The sequence below is a fragment of the Leptopilina boulardi genome, unplaced genomic scaffold, assembly GCF_019393585.1.
Source record: "Leptopilina boulardi isolate dan_hultmark-lab unplaced genomic scaffold, ZJU_Lbou_2.1 LbouV2_162, whole genome shotgun sequence".
Classification (NCBI taxonomy): domain Eukaryota; kingdom Metazoa; phylum Arthropoda; class Insecta; order Hymenoptera; family Figitidae; genus Leptopilina; species Leptopilina boulardi.
The window spans coordinates 260,281-275,731 of record NW_026137710.1 but is presented as its reverse complement, the minus strand read 5'-3'; the positions used below and the strand labels follow the sequence as shown (position 1 = coordinate 275,731).

General features: G+C 28.1%; 1 protein-coding gene across 17 annotated transcripts in view; it reads right to left on the bottom strand.

The window, feature by feature from the left end:
• LOC127276984 (neuroligin-2) overlaps nt 1–15,451 on the bottom strand; it is an 856,047-nt gene that overhangs the window by 632,097 nt on the left and 208,499 nt on the right. For 14 of the 17 annotated variants that reach the window (XR_007842293.1, XR_007842294.1, XM_051297757.1 and 11 more), the window contains one exon: nt 483–658. The exons of 1 other annotated variant lie outside the window; for it this stretch is intronic. Coding sequence is in view for 14 of the 16 variants with exons in the window: in XM_051297757.1 (XP_051153714.1) it covers nt 483–658 (176 nt within the window). In the remaining 2 variants the exon portion in view is untranslated. Of the gene's footprint in view, nt 1–482; nt 659–1,355; nt 1,543–13,496; nt 13,521–15,451 lie in introns of those variants that run through there. 2 more of the 17 variants (XM_051297759.1, XM_051297758.1) reach the window with 2 other exon arrangements.

Here is a 15,451-nt window from a genome sequence, read left to right as displayed (position 1 = left end):
ACAATGTGGTGCTGGAATTGCAGATTCATCGATAAGAACTTTATTTTATTGTTAACTAAATTTCTAGTTTTCGATAATTTTTTAAATTATTTTAATTATTCTTAGAAAATAAGTTAATAATGTAAAAAAATCTTGATTTTAGATTAAAATTGCTACACGTTCTGCAAATCGAGAAAAAATATCAGGACAATCAGCAATTACCACTGCATAACTGCTTTATATTTCGTCAAAATTGGTCAAAAAAATTTACAAAGATTATACAAAAGCACAATAAAATTGTGTCCAAATTTCATTGAATTTTAATTAATTCTCCCCATAAATAAATAATCTTAAAAAATGCATAAAAATCAGCCGTATAATGTGGTTTCCCCAGTAATAAATTTAATGTTTAAGTGTCATATCTATGTCAAACATATATAACATTCAGACAATTAATTTATATTTTAATAATTGAAGAAGAAATTTTAAGTTTAACAACGTACCCATTGTAGGAGCATATATGTTTAGATAAAGACAATCTTCACTTTGATTTTGTAAGTGAGGTAAAAGTCTTTTTAAGTACTCTATCCTTCCTTTTGGCATTTGCGTTAAGATTTCATTTTCATTAGACACATCTGGATAATTTTGAGGACAAACAGGTCCTACAGAATCAAATAACCTAATAATTAGAAACAAACATTTTTATTATTAACATTAAAATTATACTCAGTATAAGAAATAAATAGTAATAAATATAGGGAATACAGGGACAAGAATAGCCCATATCAGATTGTAATACAATCTCAATATGCAGAGATATTCATATCCATAGAGTTAAGGTTGATACTAAAGGGCTTTTGAGATCGCTGATTCCAATTTTGCAGTCATGTGTTATAAATTCAATGTGACGTATGAAAAAATTTAATTTTTTACAATTCATCAACAACTGCTGTCAGTAATATCTAAAGTCATGAACGAGAATGTGGTGTGGCTATGCGATCGACCAATTTTTTCCCAGTGCAAAAGCAATTCAGCATAAGCCATCGACGATGTGTTGCACAAAAATGTCAACAAAAACTAAAAGTAGGGATACTAAAGATGCAAATTTTATACGTAGTTAATATAATTTAACATAAAAATACTATCAAATGAAAAAAAATTATAATACTGAGCAGAAATTAAATTTAAAAATTTCGTAACTTGGGAGGGTTGTGCTGATTAATCAGGATGGTAAGACCTGATATTTTTATTTTGTAGGATCGTTGTCACTTTATAAAGACTATGGGTCTTGCGTTAATAAAAGACAAATATTCCCTTTTATAATAGTTTATTATAATTATGATTTAATAAAATAAGTTACATGTATGATTACTCACTTTTACGAGGAAGATTCGTATTTCAATGAAGTCGCTGAGCTGTTATACAAGAGCTCGGAATTTGCTTTAAGTGAATGAAGATACAGTTTGTCGGCTCACACTTGTGTGACACTCAAACAACTTTAATGTTTTTGATAATAAAGCGTACTATTTCGTGTCATAATTCGTTGTATTACGTCACTTACACCTGCATAAGAAGGAAGTCTATTCTGAATGTGAAAGAGAAGCAATTTGTGAATTATAATCAAGAATCTGCTTTATTTGTAAGATTACGACAGTTAAATCAATGAATTTATCTATTCTAAATGTTAAATTGTAGCTTCTTGCACCTTTTCAGGAAAGAAACTATTCTAAATGAAAAACAATTTAATTTGCACCCTTTTAGGAAAGAACTATGTTCTAAATATTAATATTGCTTCTCTTGCATCTTTTCAAAAAGAATTCATTCTCATTCAAGAACCAATTCTGATGTCGAGTGAGTATAGCGTGTACATAAATTGTGTGCATTGAAATTCTTATGTGTGTAGATTTTTGTTTTATTTTTCCTTCTCTTTTTTTTACAGAGACAGTGTATTAGTTGAAGAGGAAGTTCCGTCGATATCCGATAGTGATGACGATGAAATTGACGTCGTTAACTGAATATCTCCTACTGGAATGTTTGTTTTGTTGTCTTCGTGACGTCACTGGGCCATGAATTTCCGTTTTTTACATTATTTTTCAACAACTTTATACAGACACGATTTCAAAATTAAAATTTAAACATAAATCAAACATACGAATTAGAAAGAAAAAAATTTCCAAATTTTGTTTTAGTTATTTATGAATTGTTTAATTTAAATTTATATATATATATATATATATATATTTTATTTATTTAGTTTAAATAAATTTTACTACAGTTTTAATTTACCACTTTTTCCTCATTCCTTACTCTTGTGTTTTATTAATCTTTATCATTATTTTGATAACATTGTATTTTTCAGTTATGCATTTGAGAAAGCTGTGACAACTTTTATGCTTGGTACACATGCATAATTTTTATTAATTTTTTAAAAATTTTATAATAATTTTATTCATTCCTTCTTATTCATTAGAAATTTTATTTATTTATTCCTTTATATGCATGTGTAGTTACAGGTACGTATTTCATTTTGTTTACTTAATTTTTACTTTAGTGTACTTTGCTCTATTGTAAGTTATATTGTTTTTTGCAACATGTGATTTTAATTATTTGCATTAATTTGAGTAATTTCGTTACTCGTACAAATTTTGATATTGCTTTAATAATAATATTTTTAATAAATTTTTTTTTTAATTTATATGAACACCTTTAATCGTTATTATCATTACTAGTGACTAATCATAATTGGTTGATTTAATAATTTATTTATTTATTTATTTATTTAATAAGTAAACAGGCATAAAAACCTTTTTTTTAAATACAACATATATACATTGACCATCAGAATTAATAATTATTTAATAACAACTCTCAATTATAATATATAATTTTTTTTGTATGCATTTTATTATTCTATTAATCAATGTTATATTGAAATATAATAGTAAAAACATTAACTTTATCAGTTAGATTAATCAATTTATTGATTTAAATTAATAAATCTAAGGCATATTGTTAAAAGATTTTATCCGAGAAGTATGCACGCAAAGGAGGCATATACATATGTAGCGACAAGATGTCCGTCAAGTAGTACGCTCAAATATATATGTCATGCGGGCGACTCGCGAGAGCAAGTATAGCGGCCATAGAAGAGAAGGCGGTAGCCCAGGCGCCTGGCTGTTGGAGAGGAGGCGTGGGCCTGACCACGCCTCATAGATCACCTCTGTTCTCCCATGTTCGCCTAATACCCAGAGCTCGCTACGAGGTCTTTTGCGCTCAATTATTATTAACAATAATAATAACATTGAAGTCAAAATACCTTGTATACTTTTAGTTAGATTTGTTTGTTTGAAAATTAAAATTACTAATGATTATTATTTAAGTATTGTTAGTTTAGTTGTAAAATATTGTTAGTTAACATTAATTATAAGATTATTATTATTATTATTATTATGATTATATAACTATGAATAGAAGGTTAATTAATTTATTTGATGTGTAAGTATAGAATAAAATGCATATGTGTGCGCATATATACGTATATATATTTTTTTTTGGACTAATTTTATACATATATATGCACACAATACATATAAACTTTTCTTATATTTAATGATTAATTTTGTTTATTATTATCATCATCTTTTTATTTCTATTTATTTCATTTTTATTCTATTCCTTTATGGATTGTTTAAATTTGGTTGATTTCTTGATCTTTTTCTTCTCATTGTTATCATTTTGTAGCATATAAAAATGTTTTTTAGGACTATTAATGATGCTAATAATATTAATATCTTAATTGCCATGGATATCTAATAAGTAGTATCGGTGATTATTCCCAAAAATGGAATTTCCATCTGTAAAGTAGAATATTTTATGAATATTTGTTGTATATATCTTCTTTTTTTTTTTTTTTTAAATAAGGAGGAAAGAAGAAGGCGACCACCAAATCCCCTTCCTTCATTTTCCTTCGTCCTTCTTTTAAATTTATTATTACATTTTTTATTATAGTTTTATGTATACATTTCTTATAATTTAATAATTATTATAATGATTATTATAGTTTTTGCCATTCGTCGAGTTTTAACATTTATTTTTGTTATTCGTGTATTGTTCATACTTCATTGTTTTTGTATATAATTGTTCATGCATTTTCTTATATTATTTAAGTGTTTTCTCTTCTTCTTATTAGTTAATAATAGTTTAAAATTATATACATCTTCATTATCCTTTATCAATTGTTGATTTTTATCCTTATTAGGTAAGTTACATTATGTTATAGTGTGATTATCTGTAGGTAACATACGAAATTTTTAAATTTTGTTTTGAATATATTTAGATGTTTTTTAGGTTTTTATTTATGGGGGTTAATTTAATTTTTCATATGTATATTGTTTTTTAAAATTATTAATATTATTTTAATGCGAATTTCTTTATCCTTGTTGTTGTGTAGTGCGTAGGGCTTATTTGTTATCTTTTTGAAATGTGCAACGGTCAGCAATTTTGCAATTGAGTCATTTGAATGCTACTAATTGAGATGGATGCACATAAGTATTTTAATTATATTTACCTTTCGTAAAAGTTTTATGTGTGAGCATTAATAATTTATGTGTAATTATATTTATTATTATATATATTTTTTTTGTTTCAGAAAATAAAAATAGTGGAGGAGTGGACCGTTTGGAGGTAGCCTCCCGTTGGGGTAAGTTTTTGTTTTATATTTTGATATATGTATGCATATATGTTTTATATGTATATTTACATATATGTCCCCTTTTTTTTTGTTTCAGGTCCAATTTGATGATTACGGTGACAAGGGAGGGGGAAAGGCGATTCGTCCGTCCTCCCTTGAGGAATATAATTATTGTTTCGTCGTCCAATGGGCGGCATGTTCAAAGGGGCGAAGTGTTTTGTCCCTTGAATTTTTATAAAATTTTTTTTTTTTGTGTACAAATATAAATATTTTATAATAAATTTAATAAAATTTTCTATATTTCTATGTGTTTTTATTTAGTTATAAGATAATTTAATTATATAATATAGTTAATAGGCTATTTATTTATATATATTTTATTATATATATACATACGTATATATATATATATATTTTTTTTTTGTTTATTAAATGCAAGGGTTATTATTTTTTGTAGGGACTGTCATTTGCATAGAGATAATATAAATAGAGTGGAGATGGTCTGTATAGAGGCGTCCGTTTGATAGAAAGAGAACGCGATTTTAGCACCAGTAGGTGTCTCTCTTGCGCTGGTGCTTATTGAAGGACAGATACTGGTGTTAAATCTTTCTTCTCTTTCCAACCCATTCTGTTTATGTCAGGACACTTTCCTCTTACGCAGCCGCCTATACCTTGTCTACTCTATTTATATTATCTCTATGGTCATTTGCGGTTAACTTCACGCAAATGGCAGTCTTATGCTTTCATTCTCGCCTTTAGGTGTTGCGGTGATTCTGCAATACTGTTTTAAAGGTGTCTTCATATTAATATTAAGATTTATATTATTATATTTTAGTTATTTATTGTATTTTAGGATTATTATGAAATAATTATTATTATATTTATTATTATTTATATTACTATTATTGATTAATTACTTTGCCATTTGTTATGTTGATTTTCCATTATTTATTATGAAAGGAAAGAAGAAGGCAACCTCCAAATCCTCTTCCTTCTTTTTTTTCGTTTCATAATTTTTGTTTATTTTTATTTACTGATTACAATATTATTTTGATAACTTAAATATTATATGTTGATTAATATTATTATGCCTTTTTGTTTATTAACTAAATTTAAATTTATCTTAGTTTTTATGGATTATAATTGTATTGGTAATTGTCAATATATTTTATTGCTAAAGTTGATTATATTTTAGATATAATAGTTCGTGCATTTTCTTTACATACTTCATTGTATATCTTTAAGTGTTTTTCATTTCATTTTGTTATTAATAATGATATTTATAATAGGTTCGATTATATTTTGATATGATAGTATATATTATATTGATTATATCTTAATATTATGCATTTAATAATTTATACACTACCGTCCGAAATTGTGCGAACTCTGCTTTTTCAACAACTATAAAACTGTTCAAATCTTCAAAAATATTAAAACTAAAATTTTTTCCTCTTTATTTTATTAAAGCTAATAAAATTCTGAAAGAAATGACACCTTGACAAAGAGAATATGTTAATTTTTCAATTAGATATCTAAGAAAAACCCAATTTTCAATGTTTTTACTATTTTTTTTATTTCCCTGGCAAAAATTAATATTTTTAAACGTTCTTAGGCTCATTGAAATCGTATTTTGTTATGCAATTCAAATTATATAAAACAATTCATGTACACATTCTTCCCTAGCGTATGCAAACTGTGAAAGTTGTCTCATAAAATGTCAAAAAATTTAAATTTAATTCTACAATAAAATATAATGTTTAAAAATCAAGTAAATATATCATTCTAAACTTCTCTGATTTATGTAAGTAAATTTAAAATTTATACATTTTACTCATCATTTTTTGTTATATAAATATTAATCACAATTTTTTGACATTTTATGAGCCAACTTTCACGGTTTGCATACGCTAGGGAAGAATGTGTACATGAATTGTTTTATATAATTTGAATTGCATAACAAAATACGATTTCAATGAGCCTAAGAACGTTACAAAATATTAATTTTTGCCAGAGAAATAAAAAAAATAGTAAAAACATTGAAAATTGGGTTTTTCTTAGATATCTAAATGAAAAATTAACATATTCTCTTTGTCAAGGTGTCATTTCTTTCAGAATTTTATTAGCTTTAATAAAATAAAGAGGAAAAAATTTTAGTTTTAATATTTTTGAAGATTTGAACAGTTTTATAGTTGTTGAAAAAGCAGAGTTCGCACAATTTCGGACGGTAGTGTACATCTTGATATTTTATTTTTAGTATTGTTATCAGCTATCGATTATAATTAGATTGATTTGTATTATAAGCATTTTATATAATTAATTATTAATTAAATATAAGACTTGAATATAAGACATTATTCTTATTCGTATTTAGTGTACTAATATAATGGTAATATTTAATTAATTTATCGACAGTTGATAGTGATTTATGGATTAATTTGTTTATTTTTCTTATTATTATATATATATATATTTTTTTTTAATCCATCGACATTGAAGGACCAGGTAAATTCCAAAATTCGTCGGAATCTAAAGATTCTTCGGTTTCTTGTGTTTCCTTTTTTAGGATTTTCTTGTTTCTAATAGTGCTATAACAATGCTCCATTTTGTGGCCTCTTTTATAGCAATATTCGCAACAATTTTCCCATTTAAACATTTTTAATTCAATTTTTTTTTTCGTCAGTAGCTATTGCATGAATTCGGCCTCTAATATTTTTAGGTTTCTCTTCTTCACTGAAGTAATATACTCTATTTAATTCTTTTAATATCATAGACGCCGATGAATGTTCAGACTCTCTAATCGTTCTACTTTCGTCTCCTATTGCTGTGAATACGTTTCCATTTTTTGTATCTGTGGTAGTGCATTTAACTTGCCACATTTTGTTAAAAGCAGGGCCGGTCCCAGATACTACTGAGTATACTGGCTTATCAATGTTGTACTCCGCGGTTAGTTCTTCTAATATCCCTTTAGGATAACTAATGTCAGCAATGTTTCCTTTAGGGAATTTAAAGCTTTCGATGATTTCTCCTTTTAATGGTGGTGTGTATAGCATTGTCTCCAACATCTAAAAATTAAAATTTTGTTAATTTAGGTTATTCGTAAGCAAGTTTTAACTTATCTACATGTTTTTGGAATCTTTGCCCATCTTCATTGATTAGAATTGCATTATTTTTGTCTAAAATATCGACAATTTCGTATGGACCGTGATAATGGGGATCAAACTTTCTTTTGGGACCTTCTTTTAGTACATAGGCCTTATCGCCTATTTTTCCGTTGAAGGGTTTAGTTGTTTTATCGTATCTTTCTTTGGATTCATAAGAGTAGTCTCTCAATTTTAGTCGCCATCTTATTAATCTTTGTCCAGGGTCTTTTATTGTATCTATCCATCTTAAGGGTTCATGATCACTAATTAATGTAAATTTCTTTCCGTAAATATATGGTCTGAAATTGTGAACAGCGTATAATACAGCTAGGCATTCTTTTTCCGTTGTTGAGTAGTTTAATTCAGGAGCATTTAATACTTGAGAGAGATAAGCTATGGGTAAATCAAAGCCATCTTTTTGTTGACTTAAAACAGCACCTATCGCAAAATCAGATGCGTCCGTAGTTATGGTAAATGGTTTGTCATAATCTGGGTATTGTAAAATAGGGCTTGTACATAATGCTTCTCTTAGTTCTTTAAAACTACTCTCTTCTTTTGGCCCCCAACTAAATTTTATGTCCTTTTTCAATAGGTTTGACAGAGGTTTTGCCTTTGCTGAGAAATCCTTTATAAATCTTCTGTAATATCCAGCCAAGCCTAAGAATTGTTTTACATTTCGGGGTGTTTTTGGGGTTGGGAAGTTTTTAACTGCTTCTATCGTTTTGGGGTTAGGTTTTACACCTTCACTACTAATTATATGTCCTAAATATACTACTTCTTTAAACAAGAATTAACATTTTTCAGGTTGCAAGGATAAATTTGCTTCTTTAAGTCTGCTTAATAATCTTCGCACCTTTTTTCCATGTTCTTCTAGGTCCTTAGCGTAGATTACTATGTCATCTAGGTAGACGAATAGTTCAGCACCTTGTAATCCAATTAATACTTGGTCCATTAATCTTTGAAAGGTGGCCGGTGAATTTTTTAATCCCATTGGCATTCTAATGTATTCATAATGTCCATGTGTAGTTGAGAATGCGGTTTTTTCTCTATCCTTTGGATCTAGCTCTATTTGGTGAAATCCACTGGCTAAATCAAATACAGAAAAGTACTGGGCCTTGCCCAAATTATCTATGATAGAAGTTATATGGGGTAGGGGATAAAAGTCGCCTACGGTCTTATTATTTAATGCTCTGAAGTCAATTACTATTCTCCACTTCTTTTTTCCAGTTCCATCAATTTTCTTTGGAACTATGAGTAATGGGGAGTTATAAGGAGAGCAAGAAGGTCCTATTGCACCTTATGACTTCATTCTATCGATGACTTTATCGATTTCCTCTTTTTGGGATGGGGAAAATCTATATTGCTTTGTATGTATAGGTATTTCATCTGAGGTAAGTATTTCATGTTGTACTAAATGTGTTGACGTTAAGTGTTCACCTGGAAGGTGAAAATTATCTGGAAATTCTTGTATCACTTGTTTGACATGTTCTTTTTCTTCTTCATTTAAATGATTTAATCTTAAATGTTCTATAACGGCTGTGGCTTTATCTGGGGGTTCTATATATTCTTCTTCTGAAGAATATTCGTTAGAATCTTCACCTGGTAGTTTACAAAATTCAAATGGTATAAGTTCTTGGGGTAAAATTTCAATTTCTATGTCTTCTGCTGTTGTATTTATAGCGTAAACATGACATACACCATCGTTGTTTGTTACTATTCCTTCACCTATTATTAATCCTTCAGTTGTATCTAGTAATGGTAAATATCCTTCTTTTAAATCAGTATTTAATACTTCAACTGGTATTACTTGTTTTGTTCTTGCTTTAATGGTTAAATTCAGCCTTTTATTTGTCTTATTTTCCGTTAGATTTTCTCTTGCTTCTTTAGATTCATTGTCAGAGAAGAATATAGGATGAATAGGATTAGAATGAGTCACTAAAGTGTTATGCCAAAAAGATATTTCGACTTTTTCTTCTCTTAAATGTTCTCTTCCAAGAATACCATCTGACTCAATGGGAAAGTTTGAAGGCACTGTTTGGAAAGTTACTGATTTTCCATGAATTTCCACTTGCACAGTCCCTAGTGTTTTAAATTTTATGGGAACTATTCCAGCTATGTGGATGGCCTCATCTTGAATTACTTCTAATTCTGGTTGTAAGACGCATAGTTTTATTAAATTAACATCTGCTCCAGTGTCAATTAGTAATGATGCAGTTGTTTCTAAGAAACTAGATGATCTTATTTTTATTACTGGTGATTCTCTTGAGTTTCTTGCATGCAAGATGGTTCTTGTGATCGTAGAATCCTCACGTTTATTGGACGCTCTTTTAAATTTCCACTCGTCGCGTCTGTCCGTCGAGCCATGTTTGAGTTTAAATTGTCCTTTTCTAAGGAGTGGGGAGACTGAGCCCGTGGAGGCGTTCTAGAACCTTCATTAGGTTTATAATGTTGACCTTCTAATCCAGGTATTTGAGGAAAATAAGGGTATGAATTGTAAGGAACATAAGCGTTAGGAGGAAAATAATTAGGATGATTAAGATATAGGGTTGTTGATTATTTGTGCCCGAAAATTGAGATGAATAAGGATTTTTTAATATTCCTGAAGGGCTTGTTGGTTGGGAAAAATATCTGGGTTGTTCCACAGGATAAGGAAATCGCACCCTTGGGCTAAGGCTTCTTTCTCTGTTTCCATAATCATTAGATTGATTGGGTCGTGAATAATGGTAAGTGTTATAGTCTGATGTATAGGATTGATGACGGGCTTCATATTCTAAAGCACTTTTAAATGCTTCGTTCAAAGTTTGTAAATTTCTAGCTTCAATGGCGCTAGACATAGAGTCTGGGAGTCCTCTGATAAATGATTCTAGAGCACAATCTGCTAAAGGTCTCATCATGTTATCGGCACACAGCGTATCATATTTTTCCACTAGGGCTGCCTTGGCTCCTGCCATTAGGGTTGATATTTTGTCGTAAAATTCGCTGACACTATCACTACGGCCCATACGAATTGTAGATATTTGTTGTAAATACCCTGTGTATGATTTGCGAAGTGCAAACCTTTGTCTTAGATGTTCTATTAATTCATCTATTTTACTATAAGTTTTACCATAAGTACTATCCCTTGCAGTACCCTTTAATCTAGAAAGAATACATTTTAAATATTGATCTTCACAACCGATTGGTATGCTGGAAGCACCATTTATTATATCTTCAATAAAATCTCTTACGGGTATATTTTTACCATCATAAAAGGGAATGTTCATCATACCTTGTTGTAACGCAAAACATTCTGCCATAGAAGTGATCATAGAATCTCTTAGGGTTCTATCTATATTACCGGTCATGGTGTGTCTAGTATTATCATTAGCCATTGTTGTTAATGGATTACTAAATATAGGAGGAGTGATTAAAATAACTCGTTAATTATGTCAAGGGAAAATGGGAGTCCTAGAACCCCTGCCCAAATATGGATTTAATTCGCTTTCTTTAATTAAATTTATTGGTAAAGATGGGTCTATTAAAAATATACCCACATTATGTGTAAAGAATAAAGAATGTGTAATGGCGGCTACGTGTGTTCGATCCGTATCCGTAACGGCGGTCGCGCCTGACTTAATGCTGACTCTACATTGGCTGCGTAAACGTGTACGTGAACGTGAACGTGCTGACGTCACCCATTTGAATAACATTGTGACGTCAGCACGTTCACGTTCACGTACACGTTTGCGCAGCTAATGTAGAGTCAGCATAATACTCCTGGGGCTGACGCGCGGTGTGTATACTACTTACGGTCTACTGTACGCGGCGTCAGTGAGTGGTTTAAGTCAATGGCGGCTAGGATGTACTTGGTTCGCTACCGTAACAATGATCGCACCTGAACTTAAACTCCTTGTACTGGCGTGTGCTGTGTACACTAGCTACCATCTACTGCACGCGGCGTCGATGAGTAATTCAAGTCGGCGGGAATATTAGCCCATAAATATGCGCCTAGATGTGCATGTAATTTTATATGCTCATATTCTCCTGTTACTTTCTTTTAAAATGAACTTTGTTTAATTAATGTTTTTCAGGAAATTATAAGATAAGAATTTGATTATTATTATCAATATTAATATAGAATATTAGGAATGATTTCTACAATTTATCCAATTTTATTAAAATTTATATTGATATAAATTTTAAAAATGAAATTCATTAGGATTAGTATTTAAAAATGATAATCCAAGAATACCTGTTAATTCAGGTTGATTATCGTTAATAAATGTATGAAATTTTATCAATTTTTGAGCAATTGATATTTGCGTGGTTCCAGAAGTGAATATAGATCCTGGCCGTAAAATGGCAATTTCTGATCTATTAATCTTTGTATTTGGGGTTAAATATTTTTCATTAATTAGATTAATATCTAAGGAAGGATTTATTATAAAAAGACCTCTTGAATCTTTTATGTTTTCAAATGAAATATGAATTTTTTTTTTGCTTCGTAATCTGAAGCCCAATTTGAAAAATAACTTGTTTGAAAATTGAAATCTAAGAACGGGGCACCTAGAATTCCAATAATTTAAGTGTCGCTATTATAATCAACAACTCCAAATTTTATGGTAAAATCGTAAAATTCTATATGGACATCTCCTCTAGTAAAAACAGTATTTTTACGGGCAATATTAATAATATTTGTGTCAATATAAGCTAGTGATGACACTGCCGATTCTTTAATTAAATAAATGGTTAGGGTATGATCAATTAAAAATTTACCTCTATTTAAATTAAAATTGCTTGATACAAGTTCAATGCATGGATAATTATATCTATTATAATCAATATTAGCAAAATAACTATACATGAGTAATTATTTATTAATTAGTATGATTAATTAATTTTTATTGTAAGTTGTCCAATAAATAATTGAAAACAAAATTATGTAAATTAATGATACGGATATATAAATAAATGTTGGAATCACAAATTCTCTAGAAAAAGTGGTTTCCACCATTTGATATTTAATTTATCAAATTTTAATTACTTTGAGATGTTATGTAAGATTTAAAATTATTTGTTTTAATTTTCTAATATATTGATTATTTCTTTATTGAGAGTTATAATTTTTTCAGTTCTATCTAAAATATTTTCAAAGAAATCTGAGAATTCTTGTTTAGTTTGAATGTTTTTGATATTTATCTATTTTGTTTGAACGTGTTTGATAATATTTAGTTTTTCTTTTGTTTGTAATTTCAATTTAGTTTTCATTATTTATAACATGTTAGAATGATAAAATACTGAATAAAAATTTTATTATTTATTTTTAAATAATTATTTAAAATGAACTGTATTAATAAATTGTAGGAATAATGAAATTTATAAATTATCAATTTAAAATTCAAGATTTTATTGTCGATAATAGAATATTATTGTTTATTAAACAAAAGTGACATCCCACTGCTCCCACCAAATCAGCTGTTACATCCAGAGCTAAGGCTTGGTTTTTAAACAAAGAATTAATTTATTTACTTGGGAGGGTTGTGCTGATTAATCAGGATGGTAAGACCTGATATTTTTATTTTGTAGGATCGTTGTCACTTTATAAAGACTATGGGTCTTGCGTTAATAAAAGACAAATATTCCCTTTTATAATAGTTTATTATAATTATGATTTAATAAAATAAGTTACATGTATGATTACTCACTTTTACGAGGAAGATTCGTATTTCAATGAAGTCGCTGAGCTGTTATACAAGAGCTCGGAATTTGCTTTAAGTGAATGAAGATACAGTTTGTCGGCTCACACTTGTGTGACACTCAAACAACTTTAATGTTTTTGATAATAAAGCGTACTATTTCGTGTTATAATTCGTTGTATTACGTCACTTACACCTGCATAAGAAGGAAGTCTATTCTAAATGTGAAAGAGAAGCAATTTGAGAATTATAATCAAGAATCTGCTTTATTTGTAAGATTACGACAGTTAAATCAATGAATTTATCTATTCTAAATGTTAAATTGTAGCTTCTTGCACCTTTTCAGGAAAGAAACTATTCTAAATGAAAAACAATTTAATTTGCACCCTTTCAGGAAAGAACTATGTTCTAAATATTAATATTGCTTCTCTTGCACCTTTTCAAAAAGAATTCATTCTAAGTGAAACACAAAAACTTGCACCTTGTTACAGGAAAGAATAGATTAACTTTCACGAAATAAACTGAAGGGTCGCTCAACAATGATATTAACCACGGAGATTACACCGGAACTTTTGACCTCTTCTCTTAATTTGCAATGGGTTTATATACTAGTCAATTCATTACTTTGTTGGGGATGATTTAGAAAAAGAGCACGATTTTTGCTAAAACGTTTAAGAGCACGTACGAATTTTCTAGGAATCGTATGTGTCTTTTATTTCATAGTAATTGAGCGATATTCAATTCATTTGATATCGATATCATTCATCGATATTAGATTGTTAACCCACAACTATTTAAACAATTTATGCATTTAATCAGTGTTTCTGTTTGTTTTTCTTTTGTATATATAAGAATAATTATATATATATTCGTGTTATATGTATATATGGGCATATATATGCATTGCACACGTGTTCTTAATGATGCATCATTATTTCATTATTAATTCTTTTACTTTACTATCTGTCATACCGACTTCACTATGATAATAGTTATGTCGATTATTTATCATCTCTTAAGATAATGAATGAGATGGTAACATTTCCTTAAAAGAACCAGTTGATAATTTAAAACATTTAAATTTTTAGTAACCCAACACAAATTAAATATTAATTAAATTAGTCAACTAACTAATTAATATTTTATTATATAAAATCGAAAACACAAAGAATTTTCATTCCTTCTTATAATATATATTGCAAATTATTATTTTAAAAAATCAAAAAATAAATATAAAAACATGTTTATTATAAAACCAAAGTTTTTATAATATAAAAATAGTTCAGTAAAAATAAAAATGTTTTTAAAATAATTATAATGTATATAATTATGCAATTAACTATTCAATTATTTTATTAGTCACTTTAATTTATTAATTATTATATCAAAAATAAATAAATTAACATTGAATTTAATTCAATTTACATAAAACAAAATTAGTTGACAAATTAACTCATCACAAATATAATGATTTTAAAAATAATGAATACTAAATTCCTGAAATTAGGTAATTATTAAAAAAATTATCTAAATTATTTTTAAATTAACATTAAATTTTTGTTTATAATTCACTTTTGGAAAAAAACTGAAGAAGAACATCCAGAAACAAATTACAATAATTTTATTGACTATTAAAATATTTAAGTTTGTAGGTTTAACTATTTTTTATAATTTCTATTAAGAAAGGATAATTATATATTTTATATTATTGATAATATAATATTTGTGCAATTTTACTTGCGATTGTATTTAATTTTTTATAAACAAATTTATTTATTTTTAGTTTGATCGTTTTGTAAGAAGTAGGGATCCCCACTCTTGCATTAGTCATAGTGCCCTCATGCTAATGAGAGGGGATATAATCTAATCAGTCTGTGACGAACGAGCCTTTTAATTGTATTTCCGATTTTGTGTCTCCAATTTTAATTTAATAAGTGACAATTATATTTATATAATATTTCCTG